Source organism: Tachypleus tridentatus, chromosome 2, assembly GCF_004210375.1.
Source record: "Tachypleus tridentatus isolate NWPU-2018 chromosome 2, ASM421037v1, whole genome shotgun sequence".
Classification (NCBI taxonomy): Eukaryota; Metazoa; Arthropoda; class Merostomata; order Xiphosura; family Limulidae; genus Tachypleus; species Tachypleus tridentatus.
The window spans coordinates 60,284,826-60,311,877 of NC_134826.1; the positions used below are offsets into that span (position 1 = coordinate 60,284,826).

General features: G+C 34.2%; 1 protein-coding gene across 1 annotated transcript; it reads left to right on the top strand.

Annotated features, from left to right (window-relative positions):
• Positions 1 to 26,872, top strand: LOC143243932 (bestrophin-4-like). Its single transcript, XM_076487762.1, has 10 exons — positions 1 to 157; positions 11,832 to 12,062; positions 13,815 to 13,949; positions 14,750 to 14,916; positions 16,793 to 16,947; positions 17,203 to 17,280; positions 20,083 to 20,232; positions 21,027 to 21,107; positions 25,270 to 25,421; positions 25,689 to 26,872. Exons 2-10 carry the CDS (start codon positions 11,884 to 11,886, stop codon positions 26,668 to 26,670), a joined length of 2,079 nt encoding a protein of 692 aa, XP_076343877.1. The 5' UTR covers positions 1 to 157; positions 11,832 to 11,883; the 3' UTR covers positions 26,671 to 26,872.
• Positions 26,873 to 27,052: the final 180 nt, after the last annotated feature.

The following is a 27,052-nucleotide window of genomic DNA, read 5'->3' on the forward strand; positions in this document are numbered from 1 at the left end:
TTTCGGGCTTCGTTTCCGTTTCATCCTGTAGGGTGAGTTGCTTGGGTAGGAAAAGCAGTCTGAATTTTTATACCAAGTTAATGTGTCTCTTGTAAAGAAGTGAGCACAGAATAGTCCTATTATCAGCACATCGACTCTTGAGGCGAAATTAAGAAAGGTATGAATTATTTACAATGGGTAATAATAATAACATTATACTTGTGCAACGTTTTCCTTGTACATTGTTAGTTATGAAGTTTGATGCTACAAAAAAGTAATAGAGGTAATAAGGCATTTGGTTTATTACGAAGATTACTTTTCGTAACCTATGCGCTTTAAAGTAGAACAAATGACTAAAAGTGAAATAAGAAGCCAGTAGAACGTGAAACCATAACCTTGAGAGCACGTGCCAGAGATACCATTTTGTCAGTTACATAACCCTTATGTCAGTTAATCCCTACGTGGTGTAGTTATGGGTTTTATCGGTTATCGACTATGTTGTAAAAATAAACGTAACTTGGAGAGAAAAGTATTATTTTATCACTTGAATACACGAATCTATGTTTTAATACAACAAATTCTATTTTTTTTAAACGTTCGGTCTAATATTAAGTTGGTGTATTAATGGATTCTCTAGACAGCTGATGTGGGTATTTGCACTTTAATTAAGATAAACTACGAAACAACGTTTTGACATTCTTAAATCGTCTTCAGATTAATTAACGTACTAATACCCATACCAGCCGTCTTGCGAATACATTTTCACTTCAAGTGGGTTTCTCGTCATAAGAACCATGTGTATTGTTTTCAGTTGTATTCGTAATTTGGATGATTGGTGAAAATAGACCGTTTCGTGACAGTGGTTTTACAGAAACATAAAATTCTACATTTTCTAAGCAATAACTCAAACATTATTTAGGTTTATTTTAATAAATTCTACATTCCATCTTATCACCACAAACTTACAACTCTTTAACTCTTTGTCCGCCGCTGGGACAGCGCTAAGTCTTCGGATTTACAACGCTAAAGTAAGGGGTTGGATTCTCCTTGGTGTACACAACAAATAGCTCGATGTGTCTTTGCTATAAGAAAAATAAAATTTTACTCGCCAGTATATAATATCTTCAAAGATACAAGGGAATGCGGAAATGCACAGCTGATGGGGAGGGGGGCTATTACTCCAAGTTAGTTTAGTATTATTCTGTGGTCCAGAGATCCGAGGTTGCTTTATTTCAGTTTTTCCGTGTTTTTTTTTTTTTCACTCTAGTTTGTTCAGAATTTTACTGGAAACGTGCTACCGGACCCATCTAGTAGGTTCAAGTGGTTGGAATATTATTCCAACAAATATGATTCTCCGCGTTTTTAAACACGTTGTTTTTCTAAAGTATTTAGACACAAAATTGCACACGATTTGCATGCACAAACTTGAATAAAATTATAATCAATTTTTCACTTACTTCCATTAAGGAGTACAGGAGCCCACTGTGTATTTACATAGACATAAAAAGGATTACTTCTCGGTTTTGTTTGGTATTCTAATGTACGCTGTGTAAAAACTTGAAATTACTCAATACTTGATGTGTTCTGTCGATATCCTCGCGATAGTGTTTGTTTCAAGAGTAAATAAAACCGAAGTTAAAAATGAATTTTATTTGTTGGTTCTGCAGTTCATGTATCATGAATTCATATTTTTTCCCGTCACTCATGACACGTGCACGTTTTATTGATGTCAAGACAATATAAACTGGAACATTTGGCGTCCTTTTTGTAACGTTCTTTTAATGGTGACTGACTGATTGACAGACAGATAACGGGGAAATGAAATATTTGTACCCTCCTGATAGTGAACGGTATAAGAATTATTTTATAAATTTAGGGTTAACATCCTTTTTTTTTTCTGTATTTTTGTAATTCAACGCAATTCAATTTGATTATTTAAAGATGATGTGCTATACGCCTACAGTAGGGATATTTTAAGAAGGATGTTCATTTAAAACACATTTTCTGCATAAGGAAGCTTCACGAACGTGAATAGTTAACTCGTTTCGAAGGTTACTGTTTCGCTTTCAAATTGTCGTTGCATTGCGGAAACTCCAAAAGATCAGTGTAGAAATCTATCTCCTTTATTACTATACAGATAACTTCTTACTTTTTAAAATATTGATCATACCGTTTTAATAAGTCAATAGTCTCGACTAATCAAATGGATACAAAGTGGTTTGCATTGTCAAGGGTTTTTTTATTTTGGGAGTGGGGCGTGTGTGTATGTGTAATAATTAGATTACGTTTTTGTTTTCTTAAAATTAGTAACACAAATGATTAATATTGAGTTCTTTTATATGACGGGGGACATTAATATTACTATTGTGTATTAAAAGGTCACGTGTCCATAACGGAAGCTCGGGTACGAACTAAAAATAACAGTAGGAATGGCCAGGATAACTATCGCAGGATGAGATAATAAAATGTCTTAACTTAATCGAAGAAACGAGACAACGCAAAGTGAAACAAAGTGTGTGTAAAGAAAAACAAGTCAAATGACGTCGAACAGTGCTACTATTCTACCTGTTATTATTCCCATAAGAAAAGTTAATGTACAGAGTATACACGGTATATTAGTATACTCATAACACTGATATCAATCCTCTTGACATCTATTCGTTTATTATCTCGAGATGTCTCTACTAAACTGAGTGTATGGTATTATACATGCAGAAACAATGTTCATCTCTTTCGGAGTGTAGGAGGTACGAACGACATTGGGTATCTCAAATGAAAGTTGGGAAAGTTTTTAATTTCCATGCATTTTAAAACTTAAGCAATGCCTTGTTACCAGATAAATCAAATACGGATCCAACAATAAATCTCAATAAACACTGTGCACAAGGAACGTGTAAAAACACATAATTCGCTGTAAGAAATAAGGTCAATACTTCACAAGATGGATTTCTTGTGTAAAGGCTTTAAAAATGTGTATTTTTGTCGTTAAGATATATGCTAACTGTCATAAATATAGCGTTAATATTAAGTACTTGAAATAAGAATGATTGATAGTGAGTAGATCTAGCATGGCCAGATGGTTAGGACACTCGACTCGTAAACTGAGGGTCGTGGGTTGGAATCCCCGTCACATCAGACATGCTAACTCTTTCAGTCGCGGATGCATTATAATATGACGGTCAATTCCACTATTCGTTACTAAAAGAGTAGTTAAAGAGCTGGCAGTGAGTGGCGGCCGTCCCTATAGTCTTAAGCTGCTAAATTAGGGACGGTTATCGCAGGTAGCCCTTTTGTATCTTTGCCCGAAATTCGAAACAAACAAATGATAGTGCGTAAAGGTTATAAAATATTAAGCCCTTTTAAGCACTTTTTATTGTAAAAATAACTTTTGAGAAGGTCAAAAGAATAAAAAAAATTGTACGAGGTTCTGTATGTAGGTGTAAAATTAGGCTTAGCATTCTGAACGACATAAACATTGAAAATAAAAAAAATAAAAAAAATCTTTTAAAATTGTTTTTAAACTATATCGGTAGGAAAAAATCGTTTAATGGATATTCTATTAGTTTGATTCAGATGCAAGGTTTGATCTAGTTTCATAGTAGGAATTGTTATGAATATCATTTTCACGTCATGAGTTTTGTTTGTTTTTTTGGAATTTCGCACAAAGCTACTCGAGGGTTATCTGTGCAAGCCGTCCCTAATTTAGCAGTGTAAGACTAGAGGGAAGGCAGCTAGTCATCACCACCTCTTGGGTGGTCATAGCCAACTCTTGGGCTACTTTTTTACCAACGAATAGTGGGATTGACCGAACATTATAACGCCCCCACGGCTGGGAGGGCGAGCATGTTTGGCACGACTCGGGCGCGAACCCGCGACCCTCAGATTACGAAGCGCACGCCTTAACGCGCTAGGCCATGCCAGGCCCCACGTCATGAGTTTACAATATATAAATATATCTTTGTAAATGCTAGTGTATGTGTTTGTACACAGTATGACATTTGTATTAAGTGTATAATGAATGGTGGTAAACATGTACTTAATCCTTTTATGTTTCACCTGTTTAGAAACAGATCCATTTTAATGGATGATCCAGATATTTGTTCAAACTGGTTAGATTTTAGAAAGTTAGATTTTTTCATTATCTGTAAATATTATTTAGTTTCTTATCTTAGTTTTCAACCAATAATTACCGATAAAACATCCCAGGTACAAAAATAAAAAAATCGGTCTTTTCGTAATAAACACATTTATTCGGTTTATATTAACATACCTAATTTCTCGAGTCACTGTGTTCACGAGGCTTAGTTAGCCCTTTGAATATGGACTATATTAATCTGGAATGTTACAGTGAATAAAAAGGAACACATTTCTATCGTTAGTTTTATGTTTTTATTATTCCATATATAATATTATATGCTCTTACAAAGCTTAAATGTAAGTAGAACTGTTCTGCACGTGTCATTACTCCTATAAGAAAAATTAATATACAGAGAATATATATTATATTAGTATACCCATAACAAGATGAAAAGGCGAAAAACACGCATTTTAAGATGTATGTAAATAAAACTATGAAACAGCCAAAAATAAACACCGATAGAAATCAACAACAACAAAAGAAATAGCACTAATATTTGAAATATTTAGTGACATAAGATTTTGCTGTTACACAGTGCAACGTTTTCTGTCTGAACTTGAGCAGTGGTAACTCAAAGCTCTGTCTTTGTGTGAACGTGGGTGTAAAGAGACTCCATTATAGTCACAACAGCACAAAGTTGTCATCCAATCTGGTGAACAGACACCAACCACAGTAACTCTGAATAAAGTTTTTGTTTGTTTGGTCATTTGTGTTTGTGATTTTAGCCCCTTCCTCTCTCTAAGAGCTTGATTTATTCCGAGCATAATATTTCCGGAAACTGCGCTTTGAATAATTTGAATTTTGTTGTCGCATATTAGTAGACATGAAGGACGAATCAGTTCATTGCAATGGACAGAGAGGGTCTCAATGACGAATCACTTCAAATTTGTAACCGCTGGAAGAACAGTAGCCAATACTGATATTTGATCAGAACATCTCGCTAGAAAGGTTTTCTGAGCATTGGATTAACACTCTAAGGTTCAAATCGTACTGACTGGCAGGGGTGGTTATTGAGTTGCATATTTTATGAAGTATTAGATTTTATGTTGAATGTTTTGAGAATACAACTTTCTTAAAATGTGTTGCCACTCTTAATGTGTACTGATTGTTCACATTCAAGTTCCAGAACTCGTTTAGATGACTTTTTGTTGATTTTTTATAATCCAAAGGTGAAACACAGTTGGCCGATCGGGGACAACCGACTAGTGCTATCTGAAAACAAGGATCACGAGGTCGGGCTGTTCTCTGGACACTGAGATAGGAAGCTGATTCGCTAAACATAAACCACCAAGAAGAAACTGCCCACGAGCTTTCAGCCCGGCTAGGTCAGGTGGTTAAGGAACTTGTCTCTTAATCTGATGATCAAGGATTCGAGTTCCGGTTACACCAAACATGCTTGTCCTTTCAGCCGTGTGAGTGTTATAATTTTACGGTCAATCCCACTATTCGTTGGTAAAAGAGTAACCCAAGAGTTGGCGGTGGATGGTGATGACTAGCTGCCTTCCCTCTAGTCTTACATTGCAAAAGTAGGGACGGCTAGCGCAGATAGCCCTCGTGTAGTTTTGCGCGAAATGAAAAAAAACATGAGCTTTTACGCACGTGCTCGGTGTTTTTTTTTTTTTAGTTTTGTTCGATAGCAAACAAATATTTTGTTCATTTTACATTAAGTCAGTGGTTCTTAACCTGGGTTCAAACAAACCCCAGGGATTCGGTGAGTTAGTCTCAGGCTCAGCGTAAGTCAAGACACACATACTGTGTGTGTTTGTTCCGTTCGCTTCCACTCGTATGATTCGTGACGCCATGCTCCTCTTGGCCATCATTGGTTGCGGCTGATCACGTCGCATCACTTGGCCTTAATATCTGTGCTGCAGGGAACTTTGTGCGCTTAGTAGTCGACTTGTGACTGTAATAATCGTGCGTCATTTGTGATTTTTTTCCTAATCTTTCAATCCCTTTATACTAACTGCGTCGAGCAAAAACAGAAAGTGGTCGGACGAATACGTACATATGGATTCACGTGTATAACGGAACATGGTGGCGTCCTCAATGCATGATTTGCAAAGCCAAGTTGAGAAATTCTAGTGACTAGAATATTAGTGACTAATATTTTCTAATAGTCTAATATAGACTAGAATCTAGTCTATCACCGGCAGAACTAAGAGAACACTCCTTAAAGCTGCATGGAGATGGGAAATACAATAGCACAACGCTTGCTGAATTCAAGGTAAAGAGAGCCAGGTTCGATGAAAAGGCTACTTTGCCTGTTCTCGGCTTTGTACCCATCGACAAACCGATCCTCACAGCATCGTACAGAGTTACCTATTGATCGCAAAGCAGGGCAAACCACACACCATTGGTGAAGCACTCGTAAAACCAGTTGCGTTGAAGATGGCGAATATCATGCTGATAAAAGCTGCTGAAAATAAGTTATCTCCAATTCCTCTTTTAAATGACACCATTAGCAGCAGAATAGGTGACATGAGCGATGACATCTTGGCTCAAGTAGTTGCTGATCTGATTTCAAGCCCAACAAAATTCAGCCTTCAACTCGAGAGACCACCGACGTTTCCAATCTAAGCCAGCTTGTTGTATTCATGCTTTATGTAAAGAACGACGACATAAAAGAAGATGTTTTATTTTGTAAGTTTCTTACAACAACAACTAAGGCAGCTGACGTGAAGAAACTTGTGGATGACTTCTTCAGAGACAACGATCATTCGTGGAATATGGTTTCTGTAGTTTGTTCGGACGGAGCTCCAGTCATGCTGGGACGAAACTCTGGTTTTGGTGCACTAGTGAAAGCCGATGCACCACACATCATTGTAATGCACTGTGTTTTGCACAGACATGCGTTGGCAACAAAAAACCTTGCCTTCAAAACTGGCAGAAGTATTAAAAATTGTAGTGGAATGTGTGAACGTTGTGCGAAATAGTGCCCTTAAGAACCGCATCTTCAAAGAGCTTTGTAATGAAATGGGTTCTGAATTCGAGGTACTTCTGTACCATTCTAACGTTCGGTGGTTATCTCGGGGAAAGGTGCTGAATCGTGTTTTTGCCATGGATGTGGAATTAACCCTGTTTATGCGAGAGCACCAAATTGTCATGCAGATTGCTTCGAAAAATTTAAGTTCATTCTCATTTTGGCGTACATGGTCGATATCTTCAATGCTCTCAATCATCTCAATCAACAGATGCAGGGCGGTGGAGTCAACATCATCGAAGCGGAAGAAAACCTGAAGGCTTTAAAAAAAAAGCTACCGTTATGGAAACGACGAACAGAGAATGATAACTTTGCAAACTTTCCCCTGCTGGACGACTGTGTAAGTAAGATCGAAGATGTGTCTGAAATCGGAGACATTTCTGTTCCCGGGGAATTGAAGCAAACAATTGATGAACTCGCAAAGTCTCTCGACGTATACTTCCCCACCAGAGAATCATATCCAGCAGGGGTGAGACAGCCGTTCACGTTTAGTGTTGCGATAACAGATGTCAATGATGAATATCTCGACGAAATCATTGAACTTCAGCAGAGCCAGGTTCAACAGCAACTTTTCAGAACAACAACGCTCTCAACGTTTTGGTGTCACCAAATTGTAGCGTACCCTCTTATTGCTAAGAAAGCCCTTGAGATACTCATACCGTTTGTTATAACATATCTTTGCGAGCAATCCTTTTCGAAGATGGTAGACATAAAAAAACGAAGAAAAGGATCAGACTTTGTTGTTAAAATGATATGAGAGTGACACTTGCCAAGGTGAAGCCGCGCATTTCTGAACTTGTTTCTGAAAGGCAACAGCAAAAGTCGCATTGATTTGCAGTAAATATTTATTTAGTTACGTTTTGTTTTTGTGTGAAATTCATGTTTTGTTAATTTTGTTCTTTGAACACAGTGATATTGTGTGCAACTGATGCATGATTCATTTTGTGCACCAATAAAATATCTATTTATGTTTTGAATTTGAAAAAAATCATATTTTATTTTTTCAATTACGAAGGGTTCAGTGAATGCAAGTACGAAACTTCCGGGATTCAGTACCTCCAACAAGGTTAAGAACCACTGCATTAAGTGTTCCGATTGTCATTTTTATATTAACAACTAAACGTCAGTAGATTATTGTCATTTAGAAACCTTTCTTAGAAAACTGGAGCCCACCAGGGGCACAACTGTATGTCTGCGGGCTAACACCACTAGAAACCAGGTTTCGATACCCATAGTGGGCATAACACAGATAGCCCATTGTGTAGCTTTGTACTTAATCACAAACAAACATTAGGTAACTGGACTAAACCTTTAGTTATTCATTGGGATTTGTATCAGAATTTTTTACTGGTAAATCGGTTTAATTTGGAAATATCACCAATCGGTTTAATTTGGAAATATCACCAATACTAAATTTAGTTCCACTGGATTTTCCGTGTGTTAATGGGGGTTTGGCCTCGTAGTAGAGTTGACTTTAGAGCTGGGCTCTAATCCCTGCATTACCACAAATACCTCTTCTCTCCCCCCAAACACACTAAGTTGTAGTTACACTATGAGGAGGGTAGTCAAACCTTTAACGTGAAAAGTGGGTAGTAGGTGCTAATATCTGACTGCCTTCTCTTTAAAGTTAGGGTATGTCCACTTATTTTACCTGCAAGATAAATTATTTAACCCCATTTTTGTTGGTGTTATTATTTGGTCAGCTATAGGGCCTAACTATATTTAAACTATTACAGCTTCTGTGTCTTGATTTACCAATACTTTATGTAATAACCACTTTATATTCCAGTGGAATTCGATATATTTTAATATCTGTACTAATGTGTTAATAGGTTATTTAGTGTTGGTTGAGCTTTTAAACTGTTCTTTTTCAAAGTTATATCTGACATAATTTGGTTTGGACACGCAGCATATACTCTAGTATACCTAATACTTTTTGCCTTTTTTAATTAGCAGAGCGAATATTTGAAGCTTGTCAAAATTTCTCATAAACACGTTTTTTATTCGTGCTTAATTCTATCGTTTTAACAAGAGAATATTGGCCAAAGAATGTAACCAAATTCCTTTTGTTCGGGTTATCTTCGTTCTGGGGCATTTCTTTATGATCGGAAAAATTCTTATCAAACAGGATAAAATTTATGTAAAAGGGGGGGGTCTTTAGGATACAACATAACTTGTTCTTCATTGTAATATCCATCTGTGGTGTAGGTAACAATGCGAGGGACGGCGTAATAGGAACCTGTATATAACGATATTTTCTCAGTCCGAAAGTCTCAACTCGGTCTTCGAATCATAGATTTTACAACTTGTTCTAATACGTAATATTAATGTTTTAAATCATCTGTTGTTGTTTTGTGTGTTTTCTTACCTTGTACTAACATTTTAAACTGTGTTGTACGGTGTATTCTTATATCGAGTAAAAATATTTTAAAATCGCATACAGTGTCTTGTACTTAGTAGTGTAGCATTCAAACATCAGTGTATTACTATCCCATAATTATACTAGGACTAAAAATATCTTATTCTAAAGTTGTTTGGATATAAAAAGATCGGGAACTCTATAGAGAGCATTTAAGATGGGAGGAAAATTTGGATTATCCATTCCAGAATTCAACCAAGAATGGTTGAAAGCACGAATTGTTAATCTAATTTTTGCTTCCATCCCAAATGCTCTTTCTAATAAGTTTTTTTTATTGCTACTTTTTTTTCGGTTGTATAGCAAGTGGCTCTATCTATTGACAGATATTCGTATTTGTCAATATTAAACACTATCATTGCGTGTACGTTTCGACTATAACTAATCTATCGTGAATCCCTTTTGGCTCGAAATTGAAAAGGCCCACCTGGTTGAGTAGTGAAGCGTTCTGCGTGCAGGCTTGGAAGCAAGCACGCTGTGGCTTGAGTTACAGCTGACGGAGAGATAAAAAGAAAGATAAACAAGAAACGGACTTATCCTTACATAGTTACCTGATTAATTTTAATTCACAAAGCCCTTAAACCTTTTATAAATTTTAATTATGGAACAACATTTAATTCATTTGAGATCATGTGCATAAATGGACATACTTCTCGCGGCTTAACTGGTCAAGAGAATTTTCTTTTGTGTAACAAAATAGTTTCATTGTGTTCTGTTTGACCTTGCGTTTGATGGATAATTTTGTGATTACCACATGCAACAGAGATACTTGAACATCTTGGTGCCTGTTTCCAGATTGGCCAGCTGTAGAGGGAATATACTTTGTGACTGCAGTTTTTGTTCCTTTCCAGGACCCCGGGAGAGATTCACTTTTGACCTTTGTAAAGAAAAGACTCGTTTCTCTCATAAAAGAACCAAAACTCGTTAAACAAATATTCGGCCAAGTTTTTATTTGTTTTCTGCCCTTTCTGTTGATCGTGTGGGATTTTTTTTTCATAATCTGTAAATACGGATTACTTTTTATTCTCTTAATTTCATTGTATTCCCATAATACACCCTAATTATCGACCTTGTTGTAATGTTTGTTCGAACCTTTTTTGTCAATCAAATTTCCAATCGCTTTGCAGTAAATAGCTACATTTTTTACAAGTGTTAAATCCACGAACCTCTCGTTTGTGCGAAGACCTACTAGCTGTGTATCGGCGATTCCGTCAAATACAGAGTAATAGTGTTTTAAACCACGTACTCTGAGGCGTATTTCCATACCAGATATTGTATTGTCATACCTAATATTAGTGTTTTAAACTAATTATTTTACAGTATCTGTATTTAAGCAATGTAATATATAGTATGTTTTTTGTTGTTGTTTTATACTTGTAACTGACCCGACAACCTTTGGGGGTCTTTTGCACAATACAACATGGCTACTTACAATATGTACTTTTGGTATGAAAATGGGGAATTTAGTCTTACCCATCTCAAAATGACAAATCTATCTCGTCCGAGATAAACACGTTATACAACATGTGCCATAAAGTCTTTGTACCTTCTTCAATACAAAAAAACAGTGTGAAGATTTCTCTATTTCTGATATAAAAAAACAACAACCAAAACTTGCATACCACTGTGTAAACGGTATATGCTATCTGAAATGGGAAAATAACATTTCTTTATTCTGCAGCTCCACGTGGCACTTCTTCATTGGTTATTCTCTAACAGTTTCTTTACCACAGAATGCTTTGTATGGATTTTATGGAGATGACTCTAGAGGTTCTCGATTTAATTGACTTCCACCTGTAATGCAAACATGTTCGAGAATATTAGTTCCGAGGGTGTTTCGCAGGTTCTAGGCCTTATGCAAAATACCTTAAATAAAGCAAAATAATTATTACTTATTTTATACAAATAGCGTACACATCTTAATGATAGTAATTCGTTTTTAAAATGTTCCTTGGAAGTTAAGTGGAATTAAAGGGAAGACTTGTACTGAGCTGATACAATAAACATATTAAATATACCTGAACCAAAAAAAAACCCCAAAGCTGTGACATGTTCAAATTACCCAATAGACTGATGGCTTAGTGTTTCTTCATGGCTCCCTGTGAGTGCTTGTATTTAAGATCACTCGTGCTTTGTATTCTCTTTCAAAAATCATATATTTTTAAATCTGTTGTTAAATCTAGTACTTTTAAACCTTACTGTATCACAGTATGTACGTGTTCTTACCTTTTTCTCTTAGTTCATGTCACAGTAGTTATGTAAAGGTTTAAAGCTGACAAAATACTAAAGTGACTCTGTATTCTGTTTTTTATTGACAGTTACTTAACAGAGTTTTCTAAGAAGAGTTCTAGATGGTCTTTGCCAGCTGAAATGACTGTTACTTATTCTTTGGAGGTCGCCAATACGCGACTATGTGGATTCAGTAAACTTCTTATTAAGTGGAAGGCAAGCATTTACAAAACACTTTGGCGAGAAGTTACCATCTTCATTGTATTCTATTATGCCCTTAACGTACTTTATCGATATGTACTAATGGAAAATCAGAAAAGGTGAGGCATTTTACTTTATACTGCCTAGTAAAAATCTTAACTAATATGAATAGTACCTTTTTTTTTTTCTAATGGGTGATTTTTGCAAAGATACCTTGAATATATTTTTCCAAATTGTCACGTCATAGGCAGAAATATCATTGTGGAACTTTATGCAAAAGCTGTACAGAAAGGCTGTATGCACATGGACTTTCCTAATTTTGATCCTCAGTGGCTCAGCGGTACGTTTACAGACTTGCAATGCTAGAAACCGGGGTTTGACATCCGTAGTGGGCAAAGCACAGATAATCCGTTGTGTAACTTTAGCTAAATTACAAACAAGCAAAGAAACTTTCCTAATTTTGAACTAATAGACTAGAGGGAATGCAACTAGTCAACAGTATATACCTACTATTGTCTCGTGTGTTGTTATTGTCTGATTCAGTAATAGATTGTTTGACTCTCCTAGTCCAACCTTGAACCTCAAAGTATAGAGAGCATTTTTATGACAATGGTAATCAAACCATGAAATCTTAGATTCACAGTTCAAGCACATTAAATAAAAATTGTAGAAGTACATCGTGTAATTTTTCACCACCTTTAGTGATGTAGAAATTTAACTCTCAATCAGCTTATATCTCGCGCAATTTGAATATTCAGTTGTCGAGATTTTAGATTCCTGTTTGACCCTACTGTTGTTAGGGTACCTATCATATACTTGCGCAGAAATCAGTTTATCTGAGAATACCACAGTACTAATGAAAAAGATGTGATGTTTTTCTCTAATTATCTTTGGTATTGTCTGAATAATCTTGTTCAGTTTGATATTAATTTGTTTTTAATACTCCTCTGTAATGTGAATACGTTCTTGTTTTCAATATAGGAAAATAAGCGTTATATACAGAGAAACATTAATATATGCTGTAGGCGCACATGTTTCTCCCAACCAGCGCACTGCTAAGCGACTTTGGAATTTTATACCACTATAAAGAAAGAGCATTTCCCTTCAAACTTCCAAAAGATTTAACGGTTTTGTGTTTCGAACAAGTAATTAAATATTAAAAGACGCGTATTTTAATTGTTGGATATAATAAACCTCACGTTTGGACAATCTTATATTTATTTTATGTGTATTTGAAGAAACTAAATAAAAAAAGCGTTAGTAATGAGGTAAAAATGCAGGGCAATTACCACAGTCCAACTTACATTGTAAAGAACATCTCTAATTACTGACAGTATTATCATTATTATTATATTTAATGATTTTTTGTTTTTGTTTTAATTCTCGCAAAATTAGCTACAAGAGAGCTATCTGCGCTAGCCGCCCCTAATTTAACAGTGTAAAGCTAGAGAGAAAGCAGCTAGTCATCATCACCCACTGCCAACTCTTATGCTACTTTTTTACCAACAAATAGTGGGATTGACCACACATTATGACGCCCCTACGGCTGAATGGGCGTATATGTTTAATGTGACGGGGATTCGAACCCTCGACCCTCAAGTTGCGAGCATAGTGTCTCAATCACCTTGCCATGCCGATTCCACTGTATCTAATAATTATAATTTGGCGCAAGCAATGTTATGCTAAACATCAAAATCAGTCGCTGTTATTACTTACCTCTCCATATCCGTTTTAATTGTCTATTTTAAAAATTAATATCAGACTGGTGAAGAGCATTATGATAGAAATAATGTGATATTTTACTACATCTAATGGAGTTATAAACCATTCACATTTTGTGATATTAAGACGAAACGATTTTATTTTCTCAGAATATTCGAAAGGATAGCGCGTTACTGTTCAATCTTCACGGACGTGATCCCTCTATCGGTCATTCTAGGCTTTTACGTAACTTTAATAATATCTCGATGGTGGTCCCAGTTTACTTCTATCCCTTGGCCAGATAGGTAAGGTTTCTAGTGTATTAAAATTTTCTTTGTAAAGTTTACTGATTTAGAATTTGATTACACTGTATACTAAGTCGTAATAATTTGTAGTGAAACTAGAATGTTGATATAATATTTATTTTGTACTTTCTATGTAAATAGTGTCACTTTAATTTCCAAAATTTTAGATCAAAGCCACATCTGATTATCTGGTATGGCCAAGCAAGGAATGCAAAAATAACCTGTAAACTTTACCAAATAATATTGTTATTGGATATTCGAGGTGTTATTATCAATTTTATTACATAATCGATATTTTCAGTTATATTTTTAGCAAAATAGCTACAGATAATACAATTCTGCTATTCCTAGTATTGTAGATATTACACCTACGCACATAAATCGTATTTGGTCCGAGAGGAGAACGCGATTCCAGTGCAGTTTATTACTGAATAAAATCCGTCCACGCAAATTTACTGATATATTGCCTTTGAATCTGTGTAATATTTACTTGTCCAGTTTTCGTTCTCCTTATTCTAACTGCGTGCATACAAAGTAGGCTTCAGTTGTTTTGCGTTAATTTTTCGACGCGACTCTTTCCCTCGCGAGAGTCTCTATCCGACCGCGTGTCATCAGAATGTTTTGCACAGAATTTTTAATCCTGATGATTTCAAGATGTTAATCCAAAAATATGAAAAAACAAGTGCTTCAACTCTTGAACATGACCATTTCGGATTTGTAAAATTTCATCCGCCTGTTAACAGTTGAATAATAATAAAGTTTACTAATTAAACTTACAAAAGGTAATATTTCTATCACAGCTGTGCTGTGTTGATTGCCAGCTTTGTCCACGGATCAGATGAACGAAGCCGAACAATCCGCCGAACATTGGGCCGGTACCTGTTGTTGTTATTAGTCTTAACATTTCAGGCAGTCAGCACATCCGTAAAAAAACGGTTTCCTTCTTTAGACCACATCGAAGAAGCTGGTGAGTTTCTATTAGAGTTTCAGATCAATCCCTTATTGTTGAAATTGTGTACAGTTGTTAAGGGTCTCTTAAGCTGAAGACATTTTTTAATCTCCTTGTTCTGAGGAATGGTATTAAATATAATATTAAAATTAATGGTTTTGATTCTGGACATTTATTAACTAAAAATAAAAATAAAAACTTTTGCAGGAAAATGTAATAACATCAGTTTAAATGTATTTTGAAAATAAGTGCCAGTTTTTCAGCAGCGTTTTAAAACTATCCCAGTAGATGGTGCTGCTATTCATTAACAATTACCAAGCAATTTGATTAGAAAAACTTGTTCCTACATGTATATAAAATGCCTATAAGCTGATGAGAAAACTAGGGAGTTGCATAATACATGATGTACCAAGTCCCAAGTATCTCTCTCCTATGAACATCATGAATAAGAAACTTGTAGATCAAACAGTGCTAGACCAACTGAATCGTGGCTTTATTTTAAAACGGTTTTGTGTATTTAAAAAATTGTGTGTATGCGTGTAGATGACTACTAGGCAGTACTGGATTTTGAACATGAACATACGTGAAGCTAGTGAAAATATGAGTCAGTATTACCCCACGTATTGGACATGGAACGAAAAGGCTATGTCAGTTAAAATTGCGAACAGCGGACAAACTATTCAAACGGTGAATAGTGGAACAACCTAACAAGGTTTATTACCTGGAATTCAGTAAAAGCGCAAACAAAATAATTTCTAAGAGCAAGGAAGAAGTCAACGCTGATCCTGACTGTGTGTGTGTGTGTGTGTGTTTTCTTATAGAAAAACCACATCGGGTTAGCTGCTGAGTCCATGGAGGGGAATCAAACCCCTGAGAACCTGACTATCCCTGGCCCAAAATGTGGTCCGAATCCCGATGAAGAAGAATCTAATCTAAAATCGTGAAATCTTCTATATTCATTTAAAAAAAATACAAAAAATGATCACAGGTGGACAGCATGGAAACAGTTTAGTTGACTCCTTTTAACACTTAAATAATGTTCCTGGTGTTTTACTCATTTTGATCGAAATAAGTTTTTTCTTTGTTTTATTTTAACATTTCATTTTACACTAATAGAAGGTGTAGTATTAAAGGACAATTATACGTTGTTGTTTTTATCTGAAAAATAGCTTTGTTTATTAGTTTTCAACTTGTTGGAAGGGGGATTTGTTCAGTCTAGAGATTTATTACTTGACTGAACACGCAGAGCTCGAAGTGATAATGGCCACACTCGTTAGCTTTGACGAACGCAATTAAAGTTTCATTATAACAAAAACGCCTAACTATGCAGGACTAATGACTAAAAGTTTAAAGACACAGTAGGCCATAAAATATCAAATTGTTTCATTGTAGAAATTGTAAATATTCCTTTCTGTCTTACCACTCCTTTCGAGCATGCAGGTCTTGCTTGATGGCACTGAGAACCACATAGTCAAATGATCATAGTTAGTCTTTTGAATTTTGTTCATTATTTTCCATTATCTTCAAACGCAAGTATCTCATGCTTTAAAGAATCTGTATGGTTTTGGTGGCGCCCAAGCTATAATTAGAAGGAAAAAGTGTTAGGGAGGGAATGCATATGGAGAATAGCAGTTATCGCCACACATTTGTTGTTGTTTGTTTTTTTTCTATAGGTTGCTTATTGCGTGACAAATAAAAGTTCCGGCTAAAAACTGCACGGACATTTTAAAATATAAACAAACCTTCAATACCCGTATTGTCAATAATACAGTGTGTGGAATTAACCTTTTGATATTGTAGACATATTTAGTTTCAGATGTATATACACTATACGCAGTTAGAAATGTTTTATGTACGTATATACACACATTAATGAGGGTTGTTTATCTTAAAGGAATTATTACAGCTGAGGAACGTAAAGCCTACGAGAAAGTAAATTTGTGTGGGAGTAAATGGTGGATCCCTGCTCAATGGTTTGCTTCTCTCACGATGAGAGCTAGAAAGGAAGGAAGGATAAAAGATTCCATTCAAATGAATGCGCTCTTTATGGTACAGTATAGTTCAGTAGTTGTCCACGTGTATATGTAATAAATATACAAGGTGAAGCAAAAGTCACGTGTCACCTCAGTATTTCTATTTTTTACTAGGATCTTTTATGAGCCATATTTATGTTTCGTTAACCATCTTTTTTGTATATTTAGTTAGTTAATATTATTTACATTCGTCACATAGTTATTAATAATAACATTTACTTTAAGAGAATATATGGATACTTACCAACATTTTCTTGCTGATGTTTTGCAGGAAATGTTAACTTTTCGTGGTTTATGTGGAAACATGCTTAATTACGATTGGGTCAGCATCCCTCTGTTATACACTCAAGTAAGTGCTATTGTAACACCAGTTATACATCGACGAAAACCTGATTGTAACAATTAACGTAAATGATCGGCATGCCATGCCACTCCTCAACACGTTCCAAACAATGACTACAACGAAAAGTAACAACGATATTGACTATCGATGTTAGAGCAGGGACTTAAAACATGCAAGTACGAAACACTAATGAACGGCTAAACACAAAAATTAGATGAGATGGCTAGGTTATTAACTTATTTTTCGGTTTTTACTAATAAAGTGTGAGCAATATATCTCAAATTGAACAGTTGCTAGATGGAAACAAGATTAAATAAAATAAGAACATTAATTCTGAGATTGTTTAGAAGGATAAAGCAACATTTAAAGAATGACAGTTTTGGGCCATATAATATTTACTCAAAGATTTTGAAGGAGTTTAATGATTCATAGTAATTATTTTAGGTCCTCGAATAATGGACAAGTATCAGAATATTGGAATTTGGCTAATGTAACTTTCCTTTGTCACAGTAATTTTAAACTTATTAGCTTTACTTTTTCAGTGTAAGTTTTTGGTTTTTTTAACGTGTGATTAAAAGACTCTTTACTAACTCATTTAATAAAATTTTTAATTTTTTTCTATTTGATGGCTAACAGTTTTTTGTGGGAAAATATTGCATTGCTAATATTCTGACACTCTTTAAAGCGGTTACTGGTTGTGTGTAATTGGTGTATCTGGATTTCCAGTAAGCATATGACAAGTTACTACATTAAAAGATTGTTAAAAGTTCGGTGAAATTGAGCTTGGTTCACTAAATAGAAAAGTCACTGAATAGAAGTAGTGTTGTTACAAATGAAGTTTAATCAAACTAGATTATTGTCACATGTTTGGACTTTGCTCCTTTTGATTTAAGTCAGTGATATAGATGAAGGAATGGTTAGTTAGTTATTTAAAATTGTTGATGACAGAAGTTTTGGGTGTTGCTGACTGTGATGAAGAATGACACTGTTTAACAGAAGGATTTGGATTATTTGGTAAATTGGGCAAGTAAGTAGTAGGTTGCATTTAATTGTAAAAAATACAAGTTAATGAATGTGGGACATCATAGTTTGATTTGTGGGAATAACTTTAACCGTGTTATGGAAAAAAAAAGTCTTGATATTCATGCTCATCAGCAATATGTTGTTGCTAGTGTAGGACAAATAGGATTTTACGTTGTATCTACAGAAATATTGAATAGAAGCTTAAATAGGTTACAGTGTCTCTGTATAGGTCATTGGTTAGGCCACATGTGGAACAGTGAGTTTTGTCTTGGAAAGGGTATTGAAGTTTTAGAAGGAGCTCAGTGGAGGAACACTGGGATGGGAAGGGTTTCTTACAAGGAAGTTTGAAGATATTTAAAAATATTTTCTAAGGAACAAAGAAGAGTTAGGGGGGATCTAATTAAGGCACTTGAGATTGCTAAGGGAATTGATAAATAATGTTCATGCTTTTTTTGCTGCTGTTATTGTTAGGTTATTGGCAGGATGCAAGTCCTTTTCAGAAAAGACAACTTTAGTCTAAACAGTTAGTTGGCTTTGAAAAGGACTACCTTCAGTTGTAGTAGTAAATGAAATTAGGGGAAAAGCTTGATAAATAGTTGAAAATTAAAGGTTGTTTTTTTTGGTTTTTTTAGTGTTTAGTTTAATTTAGTGAACAGGATGGCCTAGACGTACAAAATGGTTTATTGTTCTTTAATATTACATTTTGTACACACACACAAAAAAAGAAAGAAATGTCTAATTAAATCAAAGTTTCTTGGTATCAACAATGATTCAGTAAGATATTTAATCGTTTAGTGGAAGTAACAGTATTTTATTTGTTAGATATTTCAATACTTCATGGTAATAAGAATGATTTAGTTGTTAGATAATTCAATATTTTGTGGTAGTAAAAGACACGAAGACATTAAGTATAAATTAATTTAAATCGTTCTTGTATTGGTTGAGGTAAAAGCTATACTTCTACTATTAAAACATTTAAATTATGGAAAATTATTTAACTTGTACATCAAATATTTTTATACCTAACAAAATTATTTTGATAAAAAAATTTTTAAACAAGTTTAATTATTCTCCACACAAAAATATTTCTTTCATGGTAAGTCTATAAAGTAACAGTATTTTATTTGTTAGATATTTCAATACTTCATGGTAATAAGAATGATTTAGTTGTTAGATAATTCAATATTTTGTGGTAGTAAAAGACACGAAGACATTAAGTATAAATTAATTTAAATCGTTCTTGTATTGGTTGAGGTAAAAGCTATACTTCTACTATTAAAACATTTAAATTATGGAAAATTATTTAACTTGTACATCAAATATTTTTATACCTAACAAAATTATTTTGATAAAAAAATTTTTAAACAAGTTTAATTATTCTCCACACAAAAATATTTCTTTCATGGTAAGTCTATAAAATTGACACAAAACAAGGGTACTTCTAGCAGATATTTAAGTATGTTTAAAATGAAAAATAAAATGTTGCTAACTTGAATAAACTGATACTAATTTCTTCAAGTCTTTAACTAGAAATACAATTTTTTTGCCATCTTTTGTGGAACGCTGTAATCAAATTAGAGCTGTTTAGTAGGTAAAAAAAAAAGCAATGGTGTAATTCATCAGTGTTAGGTTTGGTAAATACAATTAATGAATATTTTTGAAACAATGAACAACTCAATTGAGTGGTTCCTATAAGATAATGAAAATGGTTCTACTGAAATGAAAAACCTAATTCAATTATTGAACCCAAAATTGTTTTGTACTTAGTACTGATGATTTCAACAGGTAGTGACAATAGTAACCTATACTTTCTTCTTAACCCATCTGATGAGCAAACAAAATTTGGAATCGGACAGTAATCGTGTCGGTGAAGTTAATTTCTATGTTCCATTCTTCACGTTGTTCCAGCTCTTCTTTTATATGGGATGGCTAAAGGTCAGTTTGAAGTGCAAATCATTTTTAAGTTTATAATCTGTACTGAATTTATGTTCAAACTATTACAAAAAAAATTCATATATACATATTTGTTTTTCCACAGTAATAATTACATGAAGTTTTGCTAAGTTCTAGTTGTTTTTGTACTGTTGTTATTCACTGAAGGTGATTTAATTTGTTTTAATACCATCAGTAATGCATTTAATCTTGCCAATTACTACAGAGTTCCTTGTATATTTGACAAAGAAAGCAATTTTTGTTTTTTACTAGCTTTCTTTACAGAATGTTGTACCAGGTGAACATATATAAAATTACTAAATATAACTAAAAATAAATGTTCAGAAATAAAACAGCAGGTTAGGCTGAATTAATTTTATAAAATGACACACTATATGATACTTCTATTTAGTTTTAATTGCATGCACAATCAGCAGAGTTTTCTAGGTGCTGTTTTCTGGAAATATTTATCAGTTATAGAAAATTTCAGCCACAGTCTTCAGTAGTAACTCAAGTGAGTTGCACATTTCTAATTGTTTAAAAACAATGTTACTATCAAAGTATGAAATTGTGAATTATGAGAACAAAAAAACTTGTATTTTTAGCTACCAATAGAACCAATTCCAAATATGACATACTAAATTACTAGTTACAAAACATGTTGGTATTTTTTTTATTCAATCTAATTCTGAGAAAAGAATTTGACATTTAACACGTGGTTGTTAGAGTTATTTAAATACTGCCATGGTGTATTTAAAAAAGATGTTTCCTACTAATAACGATACTCTCATTATCAGGTTGCAGAACAACTGATTAACCCTTATGGAGAAGATGACGACGATTTTGAATTGAATTGGTGCTTGGATAGAAATATTCAGGTTAGAGGGTTAACATTTGTCAAGTTTTTTGAAGAAATGACATTGTTTAATATTATTGCCATTCATGTACTAACCTTTTAACCTTCCCCAGGTGAAATAGTCTTGTGCAATGAAAGGGAGGGCATTGGTGGATATTTCAAATTTACACAAATTGAATGTTCCAGCTCAAATGTGTGTAAAGTTGTATAAGACTGTATTCCTAATGAATTTTATAGATGGTTACTTAATGCCATATTAGAGAGTTTGCAGGAGCAATACTTTGTAGGTATGTGTCTGGGATGTGGAGGGGATTTATGGAAATGAAAGAAGAGATAAATATGTAAATAGATTAGTGGTAAGTTTAATTTCATCAGTTATAATACAACCAATAAGGTTTGTAGTTGTTGGAAAGGAGAGGCATTCCTTCTATGTTTTCTAAAATGCTGTGTGTAAAATAATGTGTTAACATACTATATATAGATTTTAATTTATAAAAACAGTTGAGTGATGGTTGTTACTGAAAATAGAAAAAAACATTTTCCTTATAATCTCATTTTTATTTTTCTAAACTATTTATGCATCATGTTGCTGAGAGATTTCACAGATTATATGGTTCTATATAATATGAGTTGCACAGGAAATTTAAAGTAATTTAATCTGATATTCCCTGTTTTTTGCTAAATTCTTTAAATTTAGTAATGTAACAACATGATGTATGCCATGGATCCACCAGTAGTGAACAGTATAAAAATAAAGCTAATAATTTGAAGGTTCAAAAGCTTAAGAAGAAAACAAACAAACAAATGTTTGTATCAAATATTTTTCATTAGAAATGATGAAAAAAAAACTGTGAACATAAAAGGTATTCCAAATTTGTATGACTGGTAAAACTTTAATAGAAGTAAAAATATAAGAGGTTTGTATACCTGCAACTGGTTATAAGTGAAGGAAGAAAAACTTAAGATAAATGTGTGACTGAATTAAGAAATAAAAGGGTCTATACTGGCAATTTAAAGACAAAACTTAAGTCACAAAATCAGCTGATTTAAAAGAAAAAATATTCAAGTTCAAGAATGTTTAACAGTTATTTTTCACATATAATATTTAAAGTATCAGGAATGCAGTCAATGGTGTTTTAACAAAGATCACCAATTCTGAAAGGTTTACATGATAAAAGGAAGCTAGTTAGATTTTTCTGAAGTAAATAGCACACTTATTAACAGATATTTGCAGTATGAAACAATGGGAAGAGTCCTGTTATTAAACATTAATAAAAGTACATTATACTATCGGTGATTACTGAATGCTGTATCCAACAAATCTTTTTTTAATCTTAACTATTTATATAAAGAATTGTATTCAGTGGGAAATAGAGACATGCATGGAAGAAGGAAAGGACATGGTGGGTAAACTCATGATGTTCACACACTCTATCTAGGTGTTTATTCAAACTTTTCTGAAGTAATCTTGCTTATTATAATTCAACAGGGTAATGTTACTCAGTAAAAGAAACTTGGTCACAAACTCTACACAACGAACTTTCTGTTACTGCAAGGATTGCTTCAGATGGAAGTTAGGTATTGACCCATTCAGTCCAATTATGACCACGTGCGAGAACTTTTTCTTCACACTACATGATCATTAATGTCATTATTTTACCTTATTTCACCACTGATCTCAAGTTTTTTCCAGCCTCATAATTTTATTCATTGTCATCAAAGAAGTCAGGGTTTATTGTTGATTCCTTTAACAGATTAGGCTACAGTTGCATCTTTCCCAAAAGTTTGATAGTTTTTCAAAGATTCTTGTAAACTGTACAACAGTGTAGGATCCATAGTTAAAGTAGATTGTGTTTACGTACAAAAGTAATATCTACTCTTTTCTAACTGTAAAACATCTGTAATGTAAACATTACAGGCAACTCATACTATCTACTTACATTATATAAGGAGTTACTTGAATCTAATATTTTGTCTGGTTGGTGTTGTTAACTTTTCAATTTTAGCTATTCTTTATAGGTGGTCATTTCAACTGAATAATGGTGCAATGGAATGAAACTGAGTTTTGAAGGAAATGGGGAGATAATATGTAAATACTAATTTTCTGCACATCCTGGTGATTCCAGTTTAAAAACCCTCTGTTAGGAGATCTTACCTAGACGGTGTTATTGTATTTACAAGAATCGGTCCTGGCCTTCTGCCCATTATAGGGATTTACTTAATTGTTCTGTGGGAGAGCTTTTCTTAAGTGATGTTAGAAGAGGTAGTTTTTTTTTATCATTGGTCTACTGTACATCACAAGCACTTTAAAATATTTCTACTACAAACCCTACTTTGTAAGAATTATTGTATATTTTCCTTTTTTGTTTTTAATAAGGTAACAACAAAGTGATATGTACTTCATTTGAGAATATTTTCACTTATAGTTATCCCTAACTTTGGAATGACAGACAAGAGAGAAAGTAGTTAGTTGGATTTGACTATCATTATTACATCAGTCCTACAGCCTTGAAATGCAGAATATTTCCAGGGTGTCCCAAAATAACGTTTACACTCTTTGACTGTGTATAGCTAATAAACTCTTTCTTTAGTTTCAGATTTGACTTGTGTCAAAGGATGGCAGATAATCAGCTTACAATCGAGCACAAAATATTCATTCTCAAAATTTTTTGGAAAGTCGAAACAAAGCTGAAGTGCAAAGACGTTTTACTAGAAAGTTCCATATGGATGCGCCATCTCACCTCAGCATTTCACGCATCATCGCCAAGTTTGATGAACATGGAACTCTCCACCATATGAGAAAGGGTCGCTCTGGTTGAAAAAGATCATCAACAAGCCGAACAAGAGAGCAAGAGGTCATTTATAATGTTCTGAATTCTCCAAGAAAATCAGTGTGCCAACTGTCTCGTGAAACAGGTATCCCTAAATCCAGCGTTCATCGCATTTTGAAGCATTCCCAATTCAAAAGTTTCATCCCATCGCTTGTTCACGCTCTGATTGAAGATGACCCTGATCGAAGGGTTGAGTTCTGTGAATGGTATCTTGCTAGATGTGCAGGCGATGATGAATTTCCACTCAAAATTGTTTGGAGTGACGAAGCAAAGTTTAAGCTGAATGGCTCAATAAATCGACACAACTGCAGCTACTGGGCAACAGAAAATCCACATGTTACAGAGGAACATCACTTGAATTTGCCTGGAGTGACTGTGTGGTGTGGTCTGTCTGCTAGGGGACTCATCAGACCATTCTTTTTCCAAGACACCATAACAGGATTGAATTATCTCAACATGCTACAAGAGTTTGCCATGCCACGCATCCAAGAACAATTTGGAGAAGAAGAGTGTTTCTTCCAGCAGGATGGCGCTCCTCCCCACTTCCATCGCGATGTGAGAGCTTATCTGGATGCATCTATGCCAGCCAGATAGATTGGACGAAAAGGAAGTGTAGAATTTCATGCTAGATCACCAGATTTGACACCCATGGATTTCTTTTTGTGGGGGTTTCTGAAAGACAAAGTTTACAGCACAAAAAGGGCAACAATTGACGAATTGAGAGTTGCAATTGAAGAACAATGTGCTTTAATACCAGATGAGATGGTGTTTGATGTGTGCACTTTCATTTCTTCCCGTTATGAGATGTGTCTGAAGCAAAACGGATTTCAGTTTGAACACCTGAAGTGAAGCAAGCAAATTGTGACATTTTACAATTTCATACCAAGGAGAGTTTTCCTTGGGAAGAATTGTTATTTTTTCTCTTGATTTCAGTATTAAATCTTTAAATAAATCCTTTGGCTATCATATGTATCTTGTTTCATTGTTAAAATCAATAAACAAGTCAAGTTATAATGATCCAAAGAGTGTAAACGTTATTTTGGGACACCCTGTATTTTTGCAAAGAGACTATAAATCCTGAACTTTCAGATTTCCAATCCAAGCATGTTATTTTTTAGGCCACAAAATTTCATTTTCTAGTACACTTACTCGTATGTAATGCTGTTATATAATGAATTTCTTGGGGTTATACTCTGAGTTTGTTAGTGAAACATTTAATGTACAGAACAAATCAATGGGCTCATCATTTCCATTACTATTTTGTAGAGTCTAACATCAGCTTAGAAGAGAATTTAGGTACTGTATGGATAGCATTTATGAAAACAAAATTCAATACATTGTTTCATTTTTCAGGTGGTTTTTCTAATGGTTGATCATCTGCAATCCAAGCATCCAAAATTGAAATGCGATGTTTTTTGGGATGACCTTGCACCCAAACTGCCCCACAACAAGTACTCTGTCAAGAAACAAAATAATCCATTAACTGGATCAACTGTCAACCTTGAGTATGTTTGTTCTTTTACAAGCTACATTTATTATTGTATACCTCTGATTATGGTATGTTTATATTTCTTATTGTATGCAGATTTAAATATAAAAGTGAAATATTAAAAGAAACCAAAAAATTAAGCTCAAAAAGTAATGTATACATTTCTTGAAAAAATAAATTTAACCAGAAAAGTAAAGTAAACAAAGTTTAAATTTATTAGTTTTAATTGAATTTATTAAACTGTGCACTTTTTAGTTTGAATTTAATATGCTATTTTATGTAGAATCAATGAGGAGGAGTCCCAGTTTATTCCACTTGAACCAATAATCACAGAAGACAGTTACTGTGGGAGTCAACACAGAACACCAGTATATCACAGCCTGCTTCATCCTCAGTTCTTAGTCGGTAAGTTAACTGGAAGTTCTCGTAGGGATAGCAGCAAGAAATATTCTGTTGGGGCAAGAACTACCTTGGAGTTTCCAAAGAACAGCACAACCTCAGTGGCTCGTATGCAAAGACAACAAAGTCTTGAAGACCAACGGTTATCACCCATATTCATGCCCAATGAAAACGAGTGTGATGCTTCCAGTTCTCGTCTTCCACCTTTCTGGCTTAAGTTACCGAGCTTGAGTAAGCGAAAAAAAAAGTTTAACAGTGAATATCAAATGAGCCAAGATGGAAGTACAGATTATCCAACAGTTTCAAGTGAGCATGATGTATCCTCAACTATTTTTGTTCCAAATATCTTGTTTCAGACAGAATCCACCTTGGTACCAACACCACCTGTGTTTGGCCCTGAGACAGCTACCCAGATCTTTGGGTCTGACAGTGCAGCAATCACTGTAATGGAAAATGTGCCTACAGAAAAACGTATGTCTACAACAATACCAATGCCCGTGATTCTAGAAGAACCACCTTATTCATTAGTTACTGTAGTTAACAACAAGAAATCACCAGTTAAACATGTATCTAATGGCCTAGATGAATCTCAAGATAGTAAACCTCCAGATGATTTAGCATTGGCTTATATGTGTTACTTAGAAAAAAATAAATTATGTAAAGATGGGCAAGAAACCTCTAAAGATGCTGCTAAAGGTAACTCAACAAGCAGTTCCAAAACTACATCAATGAATTTAAACATTTCTACTGTAATAGAGGGTTTAGAAATGAAATGTGAGCAGAACAGAACACTTGTTGATGGATATGAGTCATGTTGCTCTGATGGCTCGGAAACCTCTAGAGAGAGAAATTTGTCAAAAGTCTAGATGTTTATTTTAAAAAACAAACTTCCATCTGCACATAAAAATGCAACTTTATCATTGTAGATAGATTATTAGACTTGGTTTTGGTTTGAAAGTCAATTTTTAAATACGTTTTGAAAGACTTGTTTGTATAAGAAGTCCCCCTCCATGTTGTTGGTTTTGTAGTGTTGAAATTGTACAATAAACGCATATTTTGGTCAATCTCTGTACAATTATGGCTGTGCTAAGAAAATAGGGAGGAGTACTTATAAATTATTTTCTCAAATGGTAAAATGAGAAACCTATAGCTGAGTTATTCTGGATAAATTGTTTTAGTAAGAATATTGACTAAACAATCAGAAACCACTTGAAGTTTCAGTAACTGTGGAAAACTACAACCAACATT